A 16,893-nucleotide genomic window follows, 5' to 3' on the forward strand; every position below is an offset into this window, starting at 1 on the left:
GCCTTATACTTTATCTTGAACACCCATTTGCACCCAATAGGAGTCTTCCCTGCTGGCAAATCTACCATAGTCCAGGTCATGTTGTCCTTGAGTGCATTCAACTCTTGATGCATAGAATCAACCCATTTGGGTCTGATGCAGCCTCCTCATAAGTCAAAGGCTCTCTAATGCTAGTAATTTTGGACAAATATGACTGATGCTTGACTGAGAAACCTGCATGAGTCAAATAGTTATGCTTTGGGTATTTGCAAAGCTGCTGCCCTTCTGACCTTGTCAAGGAACCATTGCAGACACAATCTTATAGCCACACGGGCTCCTTAATAGTCCTAGCTGACTTCCTTAATGAGGGACCCACAAGAACAGGTGTATCTTATTCTGAAAGAGGTGACTGCTGAGCTGGAGTGTCTTCAGAGAATAAAGGAAGTGGTGATGAAGGTTGTGTATCAGCAGTGTGGTTGTCTGCAACAGGTGGCATTGCTGAAAGGGATGCATCATCATCATATGTGTTGATCTGCACAGGAATAACATCAGTAGTGACTGGATAGTGCAGTACACCATTAGGGAAAAGCTACAATTTTCCTTCCTTAAGTAGTTGAAATGGAAAGATATGCTCCATAACTTGACATCCCTACTTACAAAGAAAGAGTTAGTTAAAATGTTATACAGTGTGTATCCCTTCTGGGATAATGAATATCCCATCAACATAGCTCCAACTGATCTAGCTGCAAACTTATCCTTTTCTCCCACAACCTTAGCAAAGCATAGACACCCTATGGTTCTCAGGTGTTTTAAAGATGGCACTCTTCCATACAATATCTCAAAAGATGATTTTCCTGACAACACTGATAGAGGCAACCTGTTTATGACATAAATGGTTGCCTGCACACATTCCCCCCAAAATTTTAGAGGCAAATAGCCTTGCAATCTAATGGCCCTGGCCACTTCCAGTATGTTTCTTTGTTTCCTCTCCACTACCCCATTTTGTTGTGGGGTGTGAACATGTGAACTCTGGTGAATCATTCCATAAGATTGAAACAAACTGTGTCATTCAGAATTGAAAAACTCATATCTATTGTCACTTCATATTACTTTCACAGTCACAGCAAATTGAGTCTTTATTAAGGCTAAAAATTGTCTCAAACATACAACCATATCACTCTTGAGCCTTAGTAAGTAAATCCATGTCATTCTGCTGCAATCATCTACTATAGTAAGGAAAAATCTATGTCCACTATGAGTTTGTACTCTATATGGACCCTAGACACTACATGAATCAATTGAAATGGTTTATCTTTCTACTTGTACTCTTAGGGAATGGCAATCGGCCTTGTCTAGCCAAAGGACAGATTGTGCATTCCTTTATTTCATCACTACTAGTTTTGAACTTCATGTTTGGAATTTGTCTCACTACTCTATCTGGAGCATGTCCAAGTCTTCCATGCCACACCTTTAAGTCCTCCCCCTGCATAGTCGATTTCTGAAGATGTACATTTGCAGCCTTGGCTTTAAGTTTCTGATGCTGCAAGTTGTACAAACCTTCTAGTTCCTTACCAATCTCATTCACCTTCTCACTGTGAAGGTCCTGCATTATCCAGAAGTTAGGATAAAAGGATATAAAACATCTTAAATCCCTTGTGAGCTTGGACACAGACAAGAGATTATATTTAAAATTTGAAACATACAAAACATTCTTAACAGTACTATTTTCACCAGTTCTACTCTCTCCGGTACATTCAACATCAAGTGAAGTTCCATCAGGTAAATATACCTTTGGTGCATTGCCTAGGATATATGTGTTTATCTTGTCAAGTAGCTCTCTGGTGTGAACCATGTGGTTGGTTGCACCAGAGTCTACTATCCAATTCTCATCTTTAACCTTTTCATTTGTAACAAAGATCTTAGATGTACCTGCAAAGCTTGCATTTTCACCTGTACTGATCAATCAGCTTCAATATTTGGTCATATTGCTCTTGAGTAAACATGATTGGTCTTCCTCCTTATGCTACATTTGCAGTAGATGTATTGATCACTTGTTGTGCCTCCTGTGTAGTTGTATTGGTCATCTGCTTTGTCATTGATTGTTATTCCTCTTATATGGCTGCATTGGCCATAGGTCTTTGAATAAAACCTATTGTCTTCTTCCTCATTTTGAAATCAGTTAGATAACCATGCAGCTTGAAGCAAGTGTCTCTTGTGTGTCCTTTATAGTTGCAGTAATCACAGAATAGATTTCCTCTTCTAGGCTTATAATTGTTCCCTGAATTCATGCCTTTGTTGGTGAATAGTGTTGTTCCATCTCCAATGTCTATAGACTGAGAGAACTTTTCCAAAGCTCTTTAGCTTTCTTCAGAAACTATCATGGAATATGCTTTGTTAAGTGTAGGAACAGGGCTCATCATCAATATCTGACTCCTAGGTTGGCTACATATTTCATTTAGCCCCATAAGGAACTGCAGCAGCCGTAGATACTCAAAATGTTCAAAATAACTCTTAGATTTTGGGCAGTCACACCCACGGCAGCGCATCAAGGCATCATATTCCTCCCAGAGGTCTGTCAATTTGGAGAAATATGCAGAAACTGATGAAATTCCCTTCGATAAAGTTGTAATTTCCTTGTGCAGGAAGAAGATGCGAGATCCATCAACCTTATCATACTTATCCTTCAGATCAGTCCAGACTTTGTGTGCACTAGATTTGTAGACAATTCCACTAAGTAGTTCTGTGCTCACAGCATTTATAATCCATGACAGGACTATTGCATGACACTTCTCTCAAACCTCATGCAAGGATCGATCAAACTTATCCTTAGTACATCGTCCATCAATAAATCCTAGCTTACTCTTACCAATTAGACCTATTTTCATAGATCTACTCCACAATGCATAGTTTTCAGATCCAATTAGTTGAATAGAGATTAAGGAACTACCTGGAGTATCACATGGTTGTAAATACAATGGATGATGATGATCTGTGTTTGTTGTTGTGCTTGTTCCAGTTGAGGTTTCTTCTCCATTCGCCATTGCCAACAGATTCAGCTGATTTTACTCTCAGATTCAAGGAATTATAGATTCGCAAATCGCAAATCAAAAAATAGAAACTAGGTTAATTGATTGAGGAAAAACTCGAACAATCAGCAACAAAATGATTCTGGAGAAAGCAGAAGATATCCATCACAACGATCGTGTATTTAGCCCCTGGGCTCTGATACCATGATGAAACTCAAAGATCAGATCAACTGGAGCTAAGAAGAAGATGAACAAGAAGGCTCTAGAATGAAGAACTCGTTCGAGAGCATGTGAGTTAAAAATGATTGTATATTCTACTATGAAAAACTGAATACAAGACACACAAGTCCTATTTATATACATTGTATATGACAGTTGTACCAATCATTCACCACTAACTACTCTAACCACCAATCATATAATTAGTTATAACTAACCTTCAACTAACTACACTAACTCACGTGACTGTCATGTGTCACTCTTCTCCTCAATAATCTATACTATATTAAAAGCACGAAGGCCCTTAGTGAAATATCGTTCGCCTTTTTTACCCCTTTAAAATAGAATTCACAGTGGACAAAATAGTCACATAATTATTTCCTAATATTTAACACTTAGAAATCAACTAAAACATTGTTCATTAGAATTTTCCTTATTTGATTTGTCTCGTTAGAAGTCCTAATAATTAGGACACAAAAATCAAATAAGATTAACTTTTTATAAATTTTTTACCTTTTAAATTAATGAGCTTTATTTTACCATAGTTCTGAATTGAGAATATTGCTTCTCTATAAGTATTTGTTCATTTATTTTTATTTGATATTAAATATCTTTCCCAATAACAAAAAAATTATTTAAAAAGTACAAAAGTATAGAAAGCTAAGTTTTTTTTCTTATAAGAACAACGACGAAAACGTTGTGTTATTTTTGTCTTTTAATCAATTTGCCTCTTTATTTCCCTTTCAAACGAAAGTAATTGATATTCTTAAAATTTTAATGGGTAAGTTTTCATTTAACAACAAAATATATCTATTTTATTTGGTTTAAATGATAAAATTTCAGTCTAAACGTTGACAAACTTATCTAAAAAAGAAGAAATATACAGTTAAAATAAATAATCGGTGCATCTAAAAAATATATAAAAAGAAACATTATGTAGTTTGTACTGCATTATTTTGCATAAAACTTTTTCTTTGACAAAAAATAATGGAGCTTTAAGCAAGTATATTTACATATTTTTAATAATGGAGCTTTAAGCAAGTATATTTACATATTTTTAATAATGGAGCTTTAAGCAAGTATATTTACATATTTTTAATAATGGAGCTTTAAGCAAGTATATTTACATATTTTTTCTCCCCCAAAAAATACACAGTTGAAATAAAATAACTAGTTATTGCATGTAAAGGAAAAATAAAAATAAAGTATACAATTGCAACTTCATTATTTTGGTTGTACATATTTTATTAGGCAAAAAAATAATGGAGCTCCAACCAACTTCTTTGTAATAATTTGACTCAAAAATAAAAAATATACATTTAAAATAAATAGTCATTTGTCTAAGGAAAAATAACAAGAAATACATTGTTGGTACTCCATTATTTTGGATAAAACCTTTTTTGTTTGGCTAAAATGATGGAGTTTCAGTTAAGATTTATTACAAATTTGATCCCAAAAAAGAAATACACAGTAGAATCATAGCCATTGTTTCCAAATAAAAAAAATTTAAAAATATAAAATTAAATGGGCATAAGATATGCATTGTATTAAGGAGAAGCAAAAAGAAATACACAATTCATATGAATAAGTATTGTATATGACTATGTGATAACTGACGAAAGATACTTTATCTGACAACCACTCTCACACGCCTAAATGAGCGTGTCAATGCACTTTGTCATGTCAGCGACCATGGGATATCTATTATCAACTAATAAAGTTCGAATGAGAAACTAAGACTACGAGCAAGTTAGGTGTGTAACTAATAATATGTGCCAAAATTAAAATTTTCTTAACATAAACTCCACGTTTTGCTCATAATTAATATATCCTCTCAGAATCTATTAACATTAAGAAATTCCATGACAATCTTAGACTCTTAGGGGTGGTTTGATGCACGGGATAAGATGGGATAAAGTATGATACTAAATTTATACTATGTTTGGTTGGTAGTATAATGGTTGGTGGTATAAATTTATCTCGGGATAAATTTATACCAACAACTAAACATGGTATAAACTTTGTCCCAAATTTAATCCTGAATATATCATCTTATCCCACCTTATCCCATCAAACATGGTATTATTTTATCCCACCTCTCACCTGGGATAAATTAGTCTAAGGATTATAATCTCAGAATTATAATACCAGGATAATTTAGTCCACCTATCAAATGACCCCTTACTTCCATAGAAAGAAATTTTCAAATGTAAAGTTAAATTTTCAAATGTAAAGTTATGTACTAGGATAGAGAAAGAAAGCCAATTACAAAACGAAGGAAGAGCAGATTAATGAAAACATAAGAATTGAAACCAATACATTTGCAATAGCATTTTTCTATTCTGTTGAAAATAATTATTGTTGTATTTCTTATTGGTTAAGAAAATAAAACAATTGCATTTGGTCGTGAGAAAAAAAGGCTGTCTTTGATAAGTTTTTTTGAATGAGATGATTAAGGACCTATAAGTGGAGTTTCTTACTTTATTGAGTTAGCTAAATAGAATCAACAATCATTATTTATAGAAACTTACACGTTTGTTAATATTAATTTTAAACTCAAACAAAAAATTTAATATAATATTTTTTAACTTTTCAAAGTTTTATATTTATTGAGATAAAATACACGCGCAACGCGCGTACCTTAAGACTAGTTATAAAGAAGTATAAAGCATGATTTTGATGATTCACATATTAGATCAAGTTTGGTCAAATCTCACATCACATTTTGGGTTGTTACTTAAATACGAAATGTAACATGTTTAACTGTAATGAAAGAATATTGTATAAGATACTTTTTTGTTGGTATAAGCTAATTCCTTCTTCGTTTTTTCTGGTTTACCATGATATGTAAAATATTTATTTAAGTATGAATTTGCAATATGTGTGCTGCTTCTCTGATTATTGCGTCTATTTAGAAGCATATCTATGATCCTTTCTAACTGATTCTACTTTCTTTTCTTTGTTTTGCATGACATCGGAGCCGAAGAGTTTCACTTTGAAACTCAACGACACCGTATACGGAGGCCGCACGTCACTCACCATTTCTATTCTTACATTGTCTAAGCGTCGGATTTCTGAACATGTCCATCCTTTATGAAAGCCAAAAAATGACTTTGATCGTATTAAGTTATTGTTGCTTATTCGTTGGTGTGATAAAGGTTTCCTTCGTGTGACCAACCTCATATTCCTGCTTGTGTTATTGACTGTTAAGACTGTAAATTACGCATTTAAGGTTTGCTTTAGCTAATAGGTATTTACTCTTACACATGGGATACAACATTTTTAGATATAGGAAACTTGAAACTGGTACGTAATTGCCTTATATTTCTCTAACAATATTTGGATTAAAGAACAGTCAAGTTTTGCTTTACTCAAGTTACAGAAAAGCTTTACATTCCAAAATGGATCTATTTAACCAATACCATATCAGTTGGTTCTCAAACATGAAAGTGAAGGTTTCGGGTGTTAATCATTTTTTTTCTAAATGATCCTTGGTTTGTGTGTTCAAAGGTTAAAACTGAATTGCTTTCTATATTAGTCAACTTTCTTTTCTAAAAGATCTGATCTTTTTATCCAAACGAGTTTTAAGGTAATTCAAATTTGCGCTCGTTTTCACTAAGAAGGATCTTCATGCTTGTAAAACCTTTTTCTCAATTACTAAGCTTGAAGTAATTAATTACTAATACACGATACTTTTCACTTAGCTTTAATTAACTTCAGTCCGGTCAGTTAACCACTTAAAATGGATCTTAAAGGGTGCCTTAAAAATCTTTCCTTTAGATTAATTGAATCCTTACCCAAAATCTTTAGGTTAAATGGATCATTAACAGAGTTATACTTCATTACATTACTACAATCAATTTAGGTGTCCTAATTCACCTTAGAAATAATTAGGTGGCGATTTTTTAACTTTAACCAAATTTAAAATTGCCTAATATGTTGTACCTTAGTTTAACTAGTTTAAAATGGGGCATAACAAGCATTACATTCCATTGATTGGGACACAATCTTGGTTTTCTTAATTAAATAAATTACATTTTCATAACAAAATAGTCCTATTGATAATTCACAATTACAACACTCTCTTTTTAAGCTAACGGAGTAGGATTACGACTTAAGTCAAGTTTCACACTATTCAAGTAAACTTCTCACACCTATTCCCTGTGGGATTCGACCCCAACCAAGTTGGTTTATTACATTTGACATCAATCACCTTACACCATTTATTTAGGTGTAATTTAAGCGTATCAGAGACTCTGCACCATTTCAGTAGCTTATATGGTCAAAGGGTCAACACCCTAAAGTCCAAAGTTGTCTTCTCCAATAATTTCCATCATGATACAATAGATAGCTTATCTAGAACTTTGATATTAAGCCCATCACCTCCTTTGGTAAATACTTCGGCTTTACAATCTTCCACAAGAAGTCAACCAATAGGGATTTTCAGTTCATCATTGATAGCATGAAAGCCAAGCTGGTTGGTTGGAAAACTAACTTCATGAACATGGCTAGACTGCCTTAGTCAAATCCTCATTGGGATGCATCCCTAGTCATGTCATACAGTATATTAGGTTACCTACTCAGGTGTGTAACTAAATAGATAAGATTCAAAGGAATTTCATATGGGGCATTACTATTGTCAAGAAGAAAAACATCTGATTAAGTGGGGTATCATTACTAAGCCTAGAGAAGAAGGGGGCCTTGGAGTGCATAAAGCTAACCTTAGGAATGTTGCCAACCATGCTAGTTTGGCTTGGAGGATGTATAACAATCCTAATGCCCTTTGGGCCAGAGTATTGTTCCACAAACATTACACTAGTAATCATCACAGCAGGCACATTTTCTTTAGGACCTGGACTAGCATCAGGAATGGGTGAAAAGTGTGTAGAGATGTTAATAGGTGGATAGTGCATAAGGGTGATAAAATTAACCTCTATAATGACAGTTGGATCCAAAACTTAGAACCTTTTAGAGCTTTGATTAGTGGGAGAACAGAACTCTGGCCACCTGTCTCCTTAATGGCCAACTCATTCTAAACAGCTTTTCCTTCAACCTACCTGTAAGTGTGATTTCAAGCATAAACTACACCATCTCTAATGCTAACCGTCTTAGTATAGACAATGATCTTTGAACAGTCTGAGAATCAATACCAAAGTCCTAAGATGACTTTCAATTGGATTTGGTCAATGAAGGTACCTAACAAGATAAAATACTTCCTGTGGCTGATGACACATGACAGACTTCCTACTACAGAACATTTGCACTACAAGGGGTCACTCTGAACCTAAGGTGTTTCTTCTGTGACAAAGAGGAAGAATCAATGGAGCATGTCATGGACAGTTGTGACAATGCCAAGCTATTTTGGGACAATCTATACCACATGAGTTTAAATAACCATAACATCACCACCCTCATAAATAAGAAGAATAACTGGGAATGCACCACCAACACAATCCACAACAAAAACTTTAATTCTCTCCTAAAATGGGGGGAGTTGATTCCATTCTGCATGTGGGAAATTTGGCTCACTAGAAATAATAATTTTTTCAATGAGAAAAGAAAACCAGCTTCAAGAATGCCATAACTAGAGCCATTGAGTTCATTCATGTGGCTAGTGATAGAACTGACATCCCTGCTAATGTCTTATATATCAGGTGGCATCCTCCTAGGAGAGGTCACTATAAATTCAACACAGACGGGGCAACCCTTTAAAATGGGTTTATAGGTGACTTAGGAGGAGTAATCTGAAACAACAATGAGATTGGTGATGAGATTCATGGGGAAAATAAATTACACCAACACTCTACACTCTAAACTAACAACTCTAATGCAGGGACTAAAATTAGCAGTCTCAAACAACTTCATGCCTTTGGAGGTTAACATTGACCTAACCGAGGCAATACACAATATTAATAAAGGCAATCTAATTTATGAGACTATTGTATGTGAATGTAAGTCACTCCTAACAGCACTGGGCATCCTTTAGTAAATTATAGCTACAAGGAAACCAATAGAGTGGCGGATAAGATGGCCAAGGAAGCAAGCAAGATGACTGAAATAACAACAAACTTTTTGGTAGTTCCTCCGGTGTTTGCCAATGAAGCAATGTGGGCAGACATTCTAGGAACTATTTTTGAAAAAAAACAAGGGGTCGTAATATTTATAATGTAGCGATAGACTACGATCTTTTTGTGGAGGTTGAGATCTTTTCGAATGCTTCCGTTGTAACAAACAACCACGTAGAATATATATATATATATGTATTGTTTGATCAAAAAAATAATAAAGACATGAGAACTTTTTGCCTATTTCAGAGAAGTATAGATTTATAGGAGTTCAAATATTGCTAGTGACAAGAGAATTATCAGGAACAAAAATAGTTCTTACGGCCAAAAAAGGTGGTTCGTAGGTATTACTAATTGTGGCCAAAAGAACAATTTGGTCATCAAAAACAATTATTTATCAATCATTAGTTTATTTTAGTACCATTATTATTCGCACTCTAAACTCCACCTTATCATGTTTATTATTTATGTTAGTAGTAAATAATCTATTAATACCTTGTGAAATTAGAATTTGACAACCAATTTTAGAGAAAGGCTCTTGTTGAGAGAAAAGAGCCGCTAAGATCCCAAACGAATAGTAAAGACTAATTTAATATTACTTATTTGTAATAAAGGTTTTGGATTTAATATAATTATCTACATATATTTACTTCTGCGCTTGACAAATGTGGTAAAAAATTAGAAGAATATTCGCATTATCGATCCTTTTCGCCCAAATTTGCAATTTTGGTTGCAACATTTCATTAATGTGTAATTTTGTGATAATCCCAAAAATATGCAAAATGCATATGTAAACTGCGATTTACATTCGTATTAAGTTAGTTGAGGTAACAAACAACCTAAAAGATGTTCGTCAACTTAAATTGCACTGTAAATCACATTTCTAAAATGTAACTTATAAATCACTTTTTCAAATTCACTTTTTATTAATCACCAACATAAATCTCAATTCTATTGTTAGAATAGTAGATTTCTAATGCTGATAATTAAACCAACATAAATAAGCTAAATACAATGGGTAAAGATTAGAAATATCTTTCTATTTCTTTTTTGAGGTTTTTATCTGGAAAAAAAGTAGGAATATAACAATTGACTATTCATTATTATAACATTTTATGAATTTTGTAAATAGTGTAACAATTTATGTTACATAGTTTGAGTCGGTATGGAATTTAAGAATGTGATGACCCAAAGGGTCATCTTGTATTTTAGAGTTCGAATCCGGGTTTCGAGGCCTTGAAAATCTTTTTTTTCTCGATTTGCGTGCGGAGTTCGGGCGCATTTCCGGAAAGCTTCTATGTGAAATTTAAGAAAAATATTTAACTTGGCCTTTAAAATTGAATAAAGTTGACTTCGGTCAATATTTTTGGTAAACGGACCCGGACCCGTGAGTTGACGGTCCCGTAGGGTCCGTAGTAAAATATGGGACTACGCTCGGAATAGAATTCCGAGGTCTCCAGCCCGAGAAAAGAATTTTTAAAGACAATTGTTTGCTGGAAAATATAAGGACTTTTGGAAATGAAATGGTGTGTGATCTTGATGGTATCATGTCCGTATTTTGGTTCTGGAGCTCGGTACAGGTTTAAAACAATATTTAAGTCGAATCTATGAAATTTGGTAAAAATCGGAGTTGATTTGACGTAATTCGGATGTCCGGTTGTGAAAATAGTAAATTTAAAGTGTTCTTGAGGAAAATCATGAGTTTGAGGTTAAATTTATAGTTTTTGACATTATTTTAATGATTTGATCGCACGGGCAAATCCGTATGATATTTTTAGACTTGCGTGCATGTTTGGTTTGAAGTCTCGAGGGCTCGGATGAGTTTTAAATAGGCCACTGATTGATTCGAACTTAGGAAAACTCAATTTGTGCATCTGGTATTTTGCACAGACCTCTAATCTCGCAAATACGAGATCAGGCTTCGCAAATGCGAAGTCTGTTGGCCTGGGAAATGCGACAATATTATCGCAAATGGGAAGAAGGCCTGGGAAGGCCAACCTCGCAAATGTGAAACCTTGGCCGGAATTGCGAAGGCCCCAGAGGTCGCAAGTGCGACATATGTGTCGCAAATGCGAAGGCAGCAGAAATTCAAAGGGTTTGTAATTGCGAACCCCTTATCGCAATTGCGATAACTGCAACCTGTTAAGTGAGATTTTAGACAAGATTTTCACTTCATTCTTCAAAATTTCAAAACCTAAACTCCTAAGGGCGATTTTTCTAGAGCAAGTTCTTCCCCAATCATAGGTAAATGAATCTTAACTATTTTTCTTCAATCTACTTCATCTTTTTACATGATTTCATATCAAAATCTAGGTGTTTTCATGGGAAATTGAGTGTTCTTGGGTAGAAATTAGGGACTTCAAAAATTGGGGATTTGGACCTCAAATTGAGGTCGGATATCAAAACCAATGGCATATATGGGTTCGTGCGTGAATGTGTAGTTGGGTTTTGGTTCGAACTTCGAGTTTTGACCAAGCGGGCCCGGGGTCGATTTTTGACTTTTTGGGGAAAACATTAGGAAATTTATATTCATGCATTAGAATTGGTTTATTTAGCATTTATTGATGTTATTAAGTAAATTATGACTAGATACAAGCAGATTGGAAGTGGAACCGAGAGGTAAAGCGGTAATTGAGGCTTGATTTTGTCCGTGGAATTGAGGTAAGTGTTTGGTCTAACCTTAGCTTGAGGGAATAGGTGTTGTGGTCTTAATTTCTATCTGTTAGTGTTGAGTATGAGGTATAGGTGTGGTAACGAGTATCTATACGTTGGTGTCAAGCATGCCTGTGAGTCTTATACCATGATTGTTGGGACTCTTATTATGTATTGTTCATGCTTAAGTTGATGATTATTGGGATTCTTTTGATGAGTGTCTGAAAATTTTGGATCGAGTATTGGCTCGGTGTGAAGAAACCAACCTTGTTCTCAATTAGAAAAAGTGTCATTTCATGGTAGAAGAGGGTATAATGTTGAGTCACAAAATCTCAAATCTAGGAATTGAAGTAGATAAAGCCAAGATAGAGGTGATTTCGAGGCCTCCTCCCCCTACTTCTGTCAAAGGGGTGAGGAGTTTCCTTGGGCACGCTAGTTTTTACCGGAGGTTCATAAAAGATTTTTCTAAAGTGGTACACCCTTTGTGCAAGTTGCTAGAGAAAGATGCAAAGTTCTTGTTCGATGAGAGTTGTATGCAAGCATTTGAGCTTCTCAAGCTCAAGTTGACTTCTACCCCCATCATTACCGCACCTAATTGGAGCTTGCCTTTCGAGCTCATGTGTGATGCTAGTGACATTGCGGTCGGGGCTGTTTTGTGCCAAAGGATCAACAAGATGTTTCATCCGGTGTACTACACAAGTAAGACCATGAATGAGGCTCAAAGGAACTACACAGTCACCGAGAAAGAATTGTTGGCTATTGTATTTGCTATGGAAAAATTCCAACCCTACCTTATGGGGGCCAAAGTTATAGTGCACACCGATCATGCCGCCCTTAGGTATTTAATGACCAAAAAAGACTCCAAGGCGAGATTGATGAGATGAGTGTTACTTCTTCAAGAGTTTGATCTAGAAATTGTTGACCGGAAAGGTAGTGAGAATCAAGTGGCGGACCACTTGTTCCGTTTGGAGGAGGAGGGGAGGCTTTGTGACGGCCTTGAGATCAATAATTAATTTCCCGACGAACAATTCCTTGCGGTGTCAATGAAGGATATGCCATGGTTTACCGATGTTGCCAATTACCTTGTGACCAGAATAATCCCGTGTGAGCTCTCTTCTAACCAAAGGAAGAAGCTCAAGCGGGATAGTTTGAATTTCTATTGGGATGAGCCATACTTGTTCAACATTTTTACGGATGGTGTGATTCGCAGATGTGTCCCAGAGGAAGAACAATTGAGTATCTTAGAGGTTTGCCATTCTTCACCCTATGGTGGCCATCATGGTGGGGTGAGGACCGCCTCGAAAGTTCTTAGTTGTGGATTCTATTGGCCCGCCTTATTCAAAGATGCGGGCGATTTGGTGAAGAGGTATGATAAGTGCCAAAGAGCGCACAAAATTTCAAAAAGAGATGAGATGCCTCTCAATACGATTCTAGAAGTGGATATCTTTGATGTTTGGGGCATCGATTCATGGGTCCTTTTGTTAGCTCTTGTGGGAATACCTACATTCTAGTGGCGGTTGATTATGTCTCAAAATGGGTTAAAGTCGTGGCTTTGCCTAATAATAAAGCTCGGAGTGTTGTTGCGTTTCTTAAAAAGAGCATCTTCACAATGTTTGGCACTCCTCGTGCGATTATTAGTGATGGGGGGTCTCACTTTTGCAACAAGGCTTTCGACACGTTGCTTTCCAAGTACGGTGTCAATCATAAGGTTTCTACCCCATATCATCCTCAAGCTAGTGGTCAAGTGGAAGTCTTCAACAGAGAAATTAAGAGAATCTTGTCAAAAACTGTTAATGCTAATAGGACCGATTGGTCGAAAAAGTTGGATGACGCTCTATGGGCTTATTGGACGGCTTACAAAACTCCAATTGGTATGTCTCCGTATCAGTTGGTGTTTGGAAAAGCTTGTCATCTTCCGATCGAGTTAGAGCACAAGGCCACGTGGGCTTTAAGGAAGTTGAATTTGGAATGGGATGTTGCGGCAAATCTTCGTGTTGAACAACTCAATGAGCTCGTTGTGCCGATTCTGTTGTTTCTTATGGTGAGGAAGAGAGTAAAATCATGAAGGGTGATGTCGTGTATGTGTTATTGTTTCATTATTACTGTGGATATAAATATGGTTTTCATTATGCTTCTCTATTGAATTACTGTTAGAATTTGATATTCCTTGCAGCATGTTCCCCATTCCAATCTTTATCTATTATTTCATGTTATTATCGTTTTATTCGTATATGATTTAACTGCACAGGTTTATATGGATGTCGTGTCCTAGCCTCGTCACCACTTCGCCGAGGTTAGGCTCAACACTTACCGGTACATGGGATCGATTGTACTGATACTGTACTCTGCACTTTTTGTGCAGATTTTGGTGTCGGACCTTGTGAGTAGCTTGAGGTAGCTGCCTTCAGTCCAGGGAGACCAAGGTAGATCTGCTAGCGTCTGCAGAACCTGAAGTCCCCCTTTCCTCGCTTTAGTTTTCTGCTATCTTTTTAGTTTTTAGAACAGCTGTACTTCTTTCAGACTTATATTTGTAGTAAATCTTAGTCGTTCGTGGATTGTGACACCAGATCTTTGGGTAGCTATGTACTTTAGTTGTGGTACTGTTATATTACTTCCGCATTTCCTATTTATCTTGTTTTAACTAATATCTGATTTTGTTTGAATTAATAGTAATGGTAGTAAAACTGTAACTGTCGACTAGCCTAGCTTTCACGGGTAGGTGCCATCATGATTCCCAAAGATGGAAAATCCGGGTCGTGACAAGTTGGTATCAGAGCTATAGGTTGCCTAGGTCTCACAATTCACAAACAAGTTAGGTAGAGTCTGAGGGATCGGTACGGAGACGTCTGTGCTTATCTCCTAGAGGCTATAGAGTTTAGGAAAAATTTCACATCTATTCCTTTCTGTTGTGCGACTTGACTTCTCAATGCTAATTGAACTTCCACTCTGTTCTTTCATAGATGGTGAGGACACGTACTGCTTCATCAGCTGACCAGCAGCTCGAGCCCCTAGTGGCAGCTCCTACAAGGGGTAGAGGCCGAGGCCATGCTAGAGGCCGAGGCAGAGGCAGTGCTCAGCCCAGAGCTCGAGCAGCAGCACCAACAGCGGAGCCTCAAGTAGAGTTTGAGGAGGAGGTTCCGTCCTAGACAATTCCAGCAGGGCCAGCTCAAGTTCCAAAGGGGTTCATTGCCACCCCAGTACTCTAGGATGCTCTGGTCCGTCTTGTGGGCCTTATTGAGAGTGTCACTCAAGCAGGCATATCTCCTGTGGCACCAGCCGTCTCTCAGGCTGGAGGGGGAGCCCAGACTCCTACTACTCGCACTCCGGAGCAGATGACTCCAGTTTCAGACTTCAGTAGCTCAGCCAGTTAGGGTAGTTCTGCCGGGTGTTGTGGCACAGACCGGTGATGGGTCAGCTATGTCTGTTGATTCCTTGTGGAGGCTAGACAAGTTCACCAAGCTTTTTACTACTACCTATGGCGGTACATCTTCAGAGGATCCCTAGGATTATTTGGACAGCTATCACGAGGTTCTACAAAACATGGGGATAGTGAGACCAATAGGGTCGACTTTGTTGCTTTTCGTCTGTCAGGTTCCGCCAAGAAGTGGTGGAGAGATTATTGTTTGGCTAGACCAGCTGGGTCACTAGCTCTGACGTGGGATCAGTTCTCTCAGCTCTTTTTGGAGAAGTTTCTCCCTATCACCCAGAGAGAGGAATATCGGAGGCAGTTTGAGCGCCTCTAGTAGGGTTCTATGACTGTCACCCAGTATGAGACTAGGTTTGTTGATTTGGCTCGCCATTCTCTTCTTATACTCCCCACAAAGAGAGAGTGTATGTGATGAGGTTCATTGAGGGACTTACTCAGCCTATTCGATTGTAGATGGCTAAGGAGACAGGGAGCGAGATTTCTTTTCAGGATGCGGCCAATGTGGCCAGAGGGGTTGAGATGGTTCTAGCTTAGGAAAGAGGTCAGGGGTCTGACAAGAGGCCTCGTCATTCTGGTAAGTTCAGTGGTGCCTCGTCTGGAGGCAGGGATTTTTTTGGTAGGGGCCATCCCCCCAGGCAGTTTCATTCAGCACTTCAGGCTTCTCACGGTGCTCCAGGTGGTCGTGGTTCTCATATGCAGTATTTAGATCAACTACCCTACAGTGCATCACCAGCTCCTATCAGTGCACCTCCGCTCCAGAGTTTTCAGGGTGGTTACTCAGGCCGTCAGGGTCAGTTTCAGGGTAAGTAGTCCCAGTTGCAGAGGACTTGTTATACTTGTGGCGATCTGAGGCACATTGCTAGATTTTGGCCTCGAGCATCGAGCAGTTATCACCATCAGGGTTCTCGTGCCATGGTTCAGGCACCGGGTGTTCCACCGCTCGCTCATCCAGCTAGGGGCAGGGGTCATATAGCTAGAGGTGGAGGTATACGTGTTAGAGGTGGAGGTCAGGCCGCTAGAGGTGGAGGCCAGCCAATAGAAGGTCATCCTAGGGACGTAGTTCAGACTGTCTATCGCTCGTGTATGGTTATTATTGGGGGTCTTGAGACCCGTGTAGATCTCTTACTTCTAGATATGGTTGATTTCGATGTTATTTTGGGGATGGATTAGTTGTCTCCTTACCACGCTATATTGGACTGTCATGCCAAGACTGTGACCTTAACCTTTCCAGGTTTGCCTCGATTGGAGTGGAGAGGGACTCCTGGTCATTCTGTCAGTAGGGTTGTTTCTTATATGAAGGCTCGGCGTATGGTCGAGAAGGGGTGTTTGGCTTACTTGGCATATGTTCGTGATTCTAGTACTGAGAATCCTTCTATGGATTCCATGCCAGTTGTTCGGGGGTTTCCAGAAGTATTTCCTGCGGACCTATCGGGGATGTCACCCGACAGGGATATAGACTTTTGCATTGATTTGGTTCTGGGCACTCAGCCCATTTCTATTCCGCCATATCGTATGACCACGCCAC

General features: G+C 37.7%; 2 protein-coding genes across 2 annotated transcripts; both read right to left on the bottom strand.

Annotated features, from left to right (window-relative positions):
• Positions 1-370: 370 nt before the first annotated feature.
• Positions 371-2,267, bottom strand: LOC107813834 (uncharacterized). The gene is made up of 5 exons (XM_075220278.1): positions 2,129-2,267; positions 1,688-1,929; positions 1,448-1,582; positions 637-879; positions 371-511 (listed from the first exon to the last, which is right to left on the bottom strand). Exons 1-5 carry the CDS (start codon positions 2,265-2,267, stop codon positions 371-373), a joined length of 900 nt encoding a protein of 299 aa, XP_075076379.1.
• A 69-nt stretch (positions 2,268-2,336) lies between these two features.
• On the bottom strand, positions 2,337-3,020 carry LOC142163029 (uncharacterized). Its single transcript, XM_075220279.1, has 2 exons — positions 2,840-3,020; positions 2,337-2,719 (listed from the first exon to the last, which is right to left on the bottom strand). Exons 1-2 carry the CDS (start codon positions 3,018-3,020, stop codon positions 2,337-2,339), a joined length of 564 nt encoding a protein of 187 aa, XP_075076380.1.
• Between the last annotated feature and the right edge of the window lie 13,873 nt (positions 3,021-16,893).

Source organism: Nicotiana tabacum, chromosome 8, assembly GCF_000715075.1.
Source record: "Nicotiana tabacum cultivar K326 chromosome 8, ASM71507v2, whole genome shotgun sequence".
NCBI classification, from domain to species: domain Eukaryota; kingdom Viridiplantae; phylum Streptophyta; class Magnoliopsida; order Solanales; family Solanaceae; genus Nicotiana; species Nicotiana tabacum.

Coding starts and splice junctions, on each gene's coding strand:
- LOC107813834 (XM_075220278.1), bottom strand. CDS start 2,267: ATGAATTCAGGGAACAATTATAAGCCTAGAAGAGGAAATCTATTCTGT. Junction 1,930..2,128: donor AATGAGGAAGAAGACAATAG/GTTTTATTCAAA, acceptor TGATCAGTACAG/GTGAAAATGCAAGCTTTGCA. Junction 512..636: donor TTTTAACTAACTCTTTCTTT/GTAAGTAGGGAT, acceptor ATTCCTGTGCAG/ATCAACACATATGATGATGA.
- LOC142163029 (XM_075220279.1), bottom strand. CDS start 3,020: ATGGCGAATGGAGAAGAAACCTCAACTGGAACAAGCACAACAACAAAC. Junction 2,720..2,839: donor AATAGGTCTAATTGGTAAGA/GTAAGCTAGGAT, acceptor CTGTGAGCACAG/AACTACTTAGTGGAATTGTC.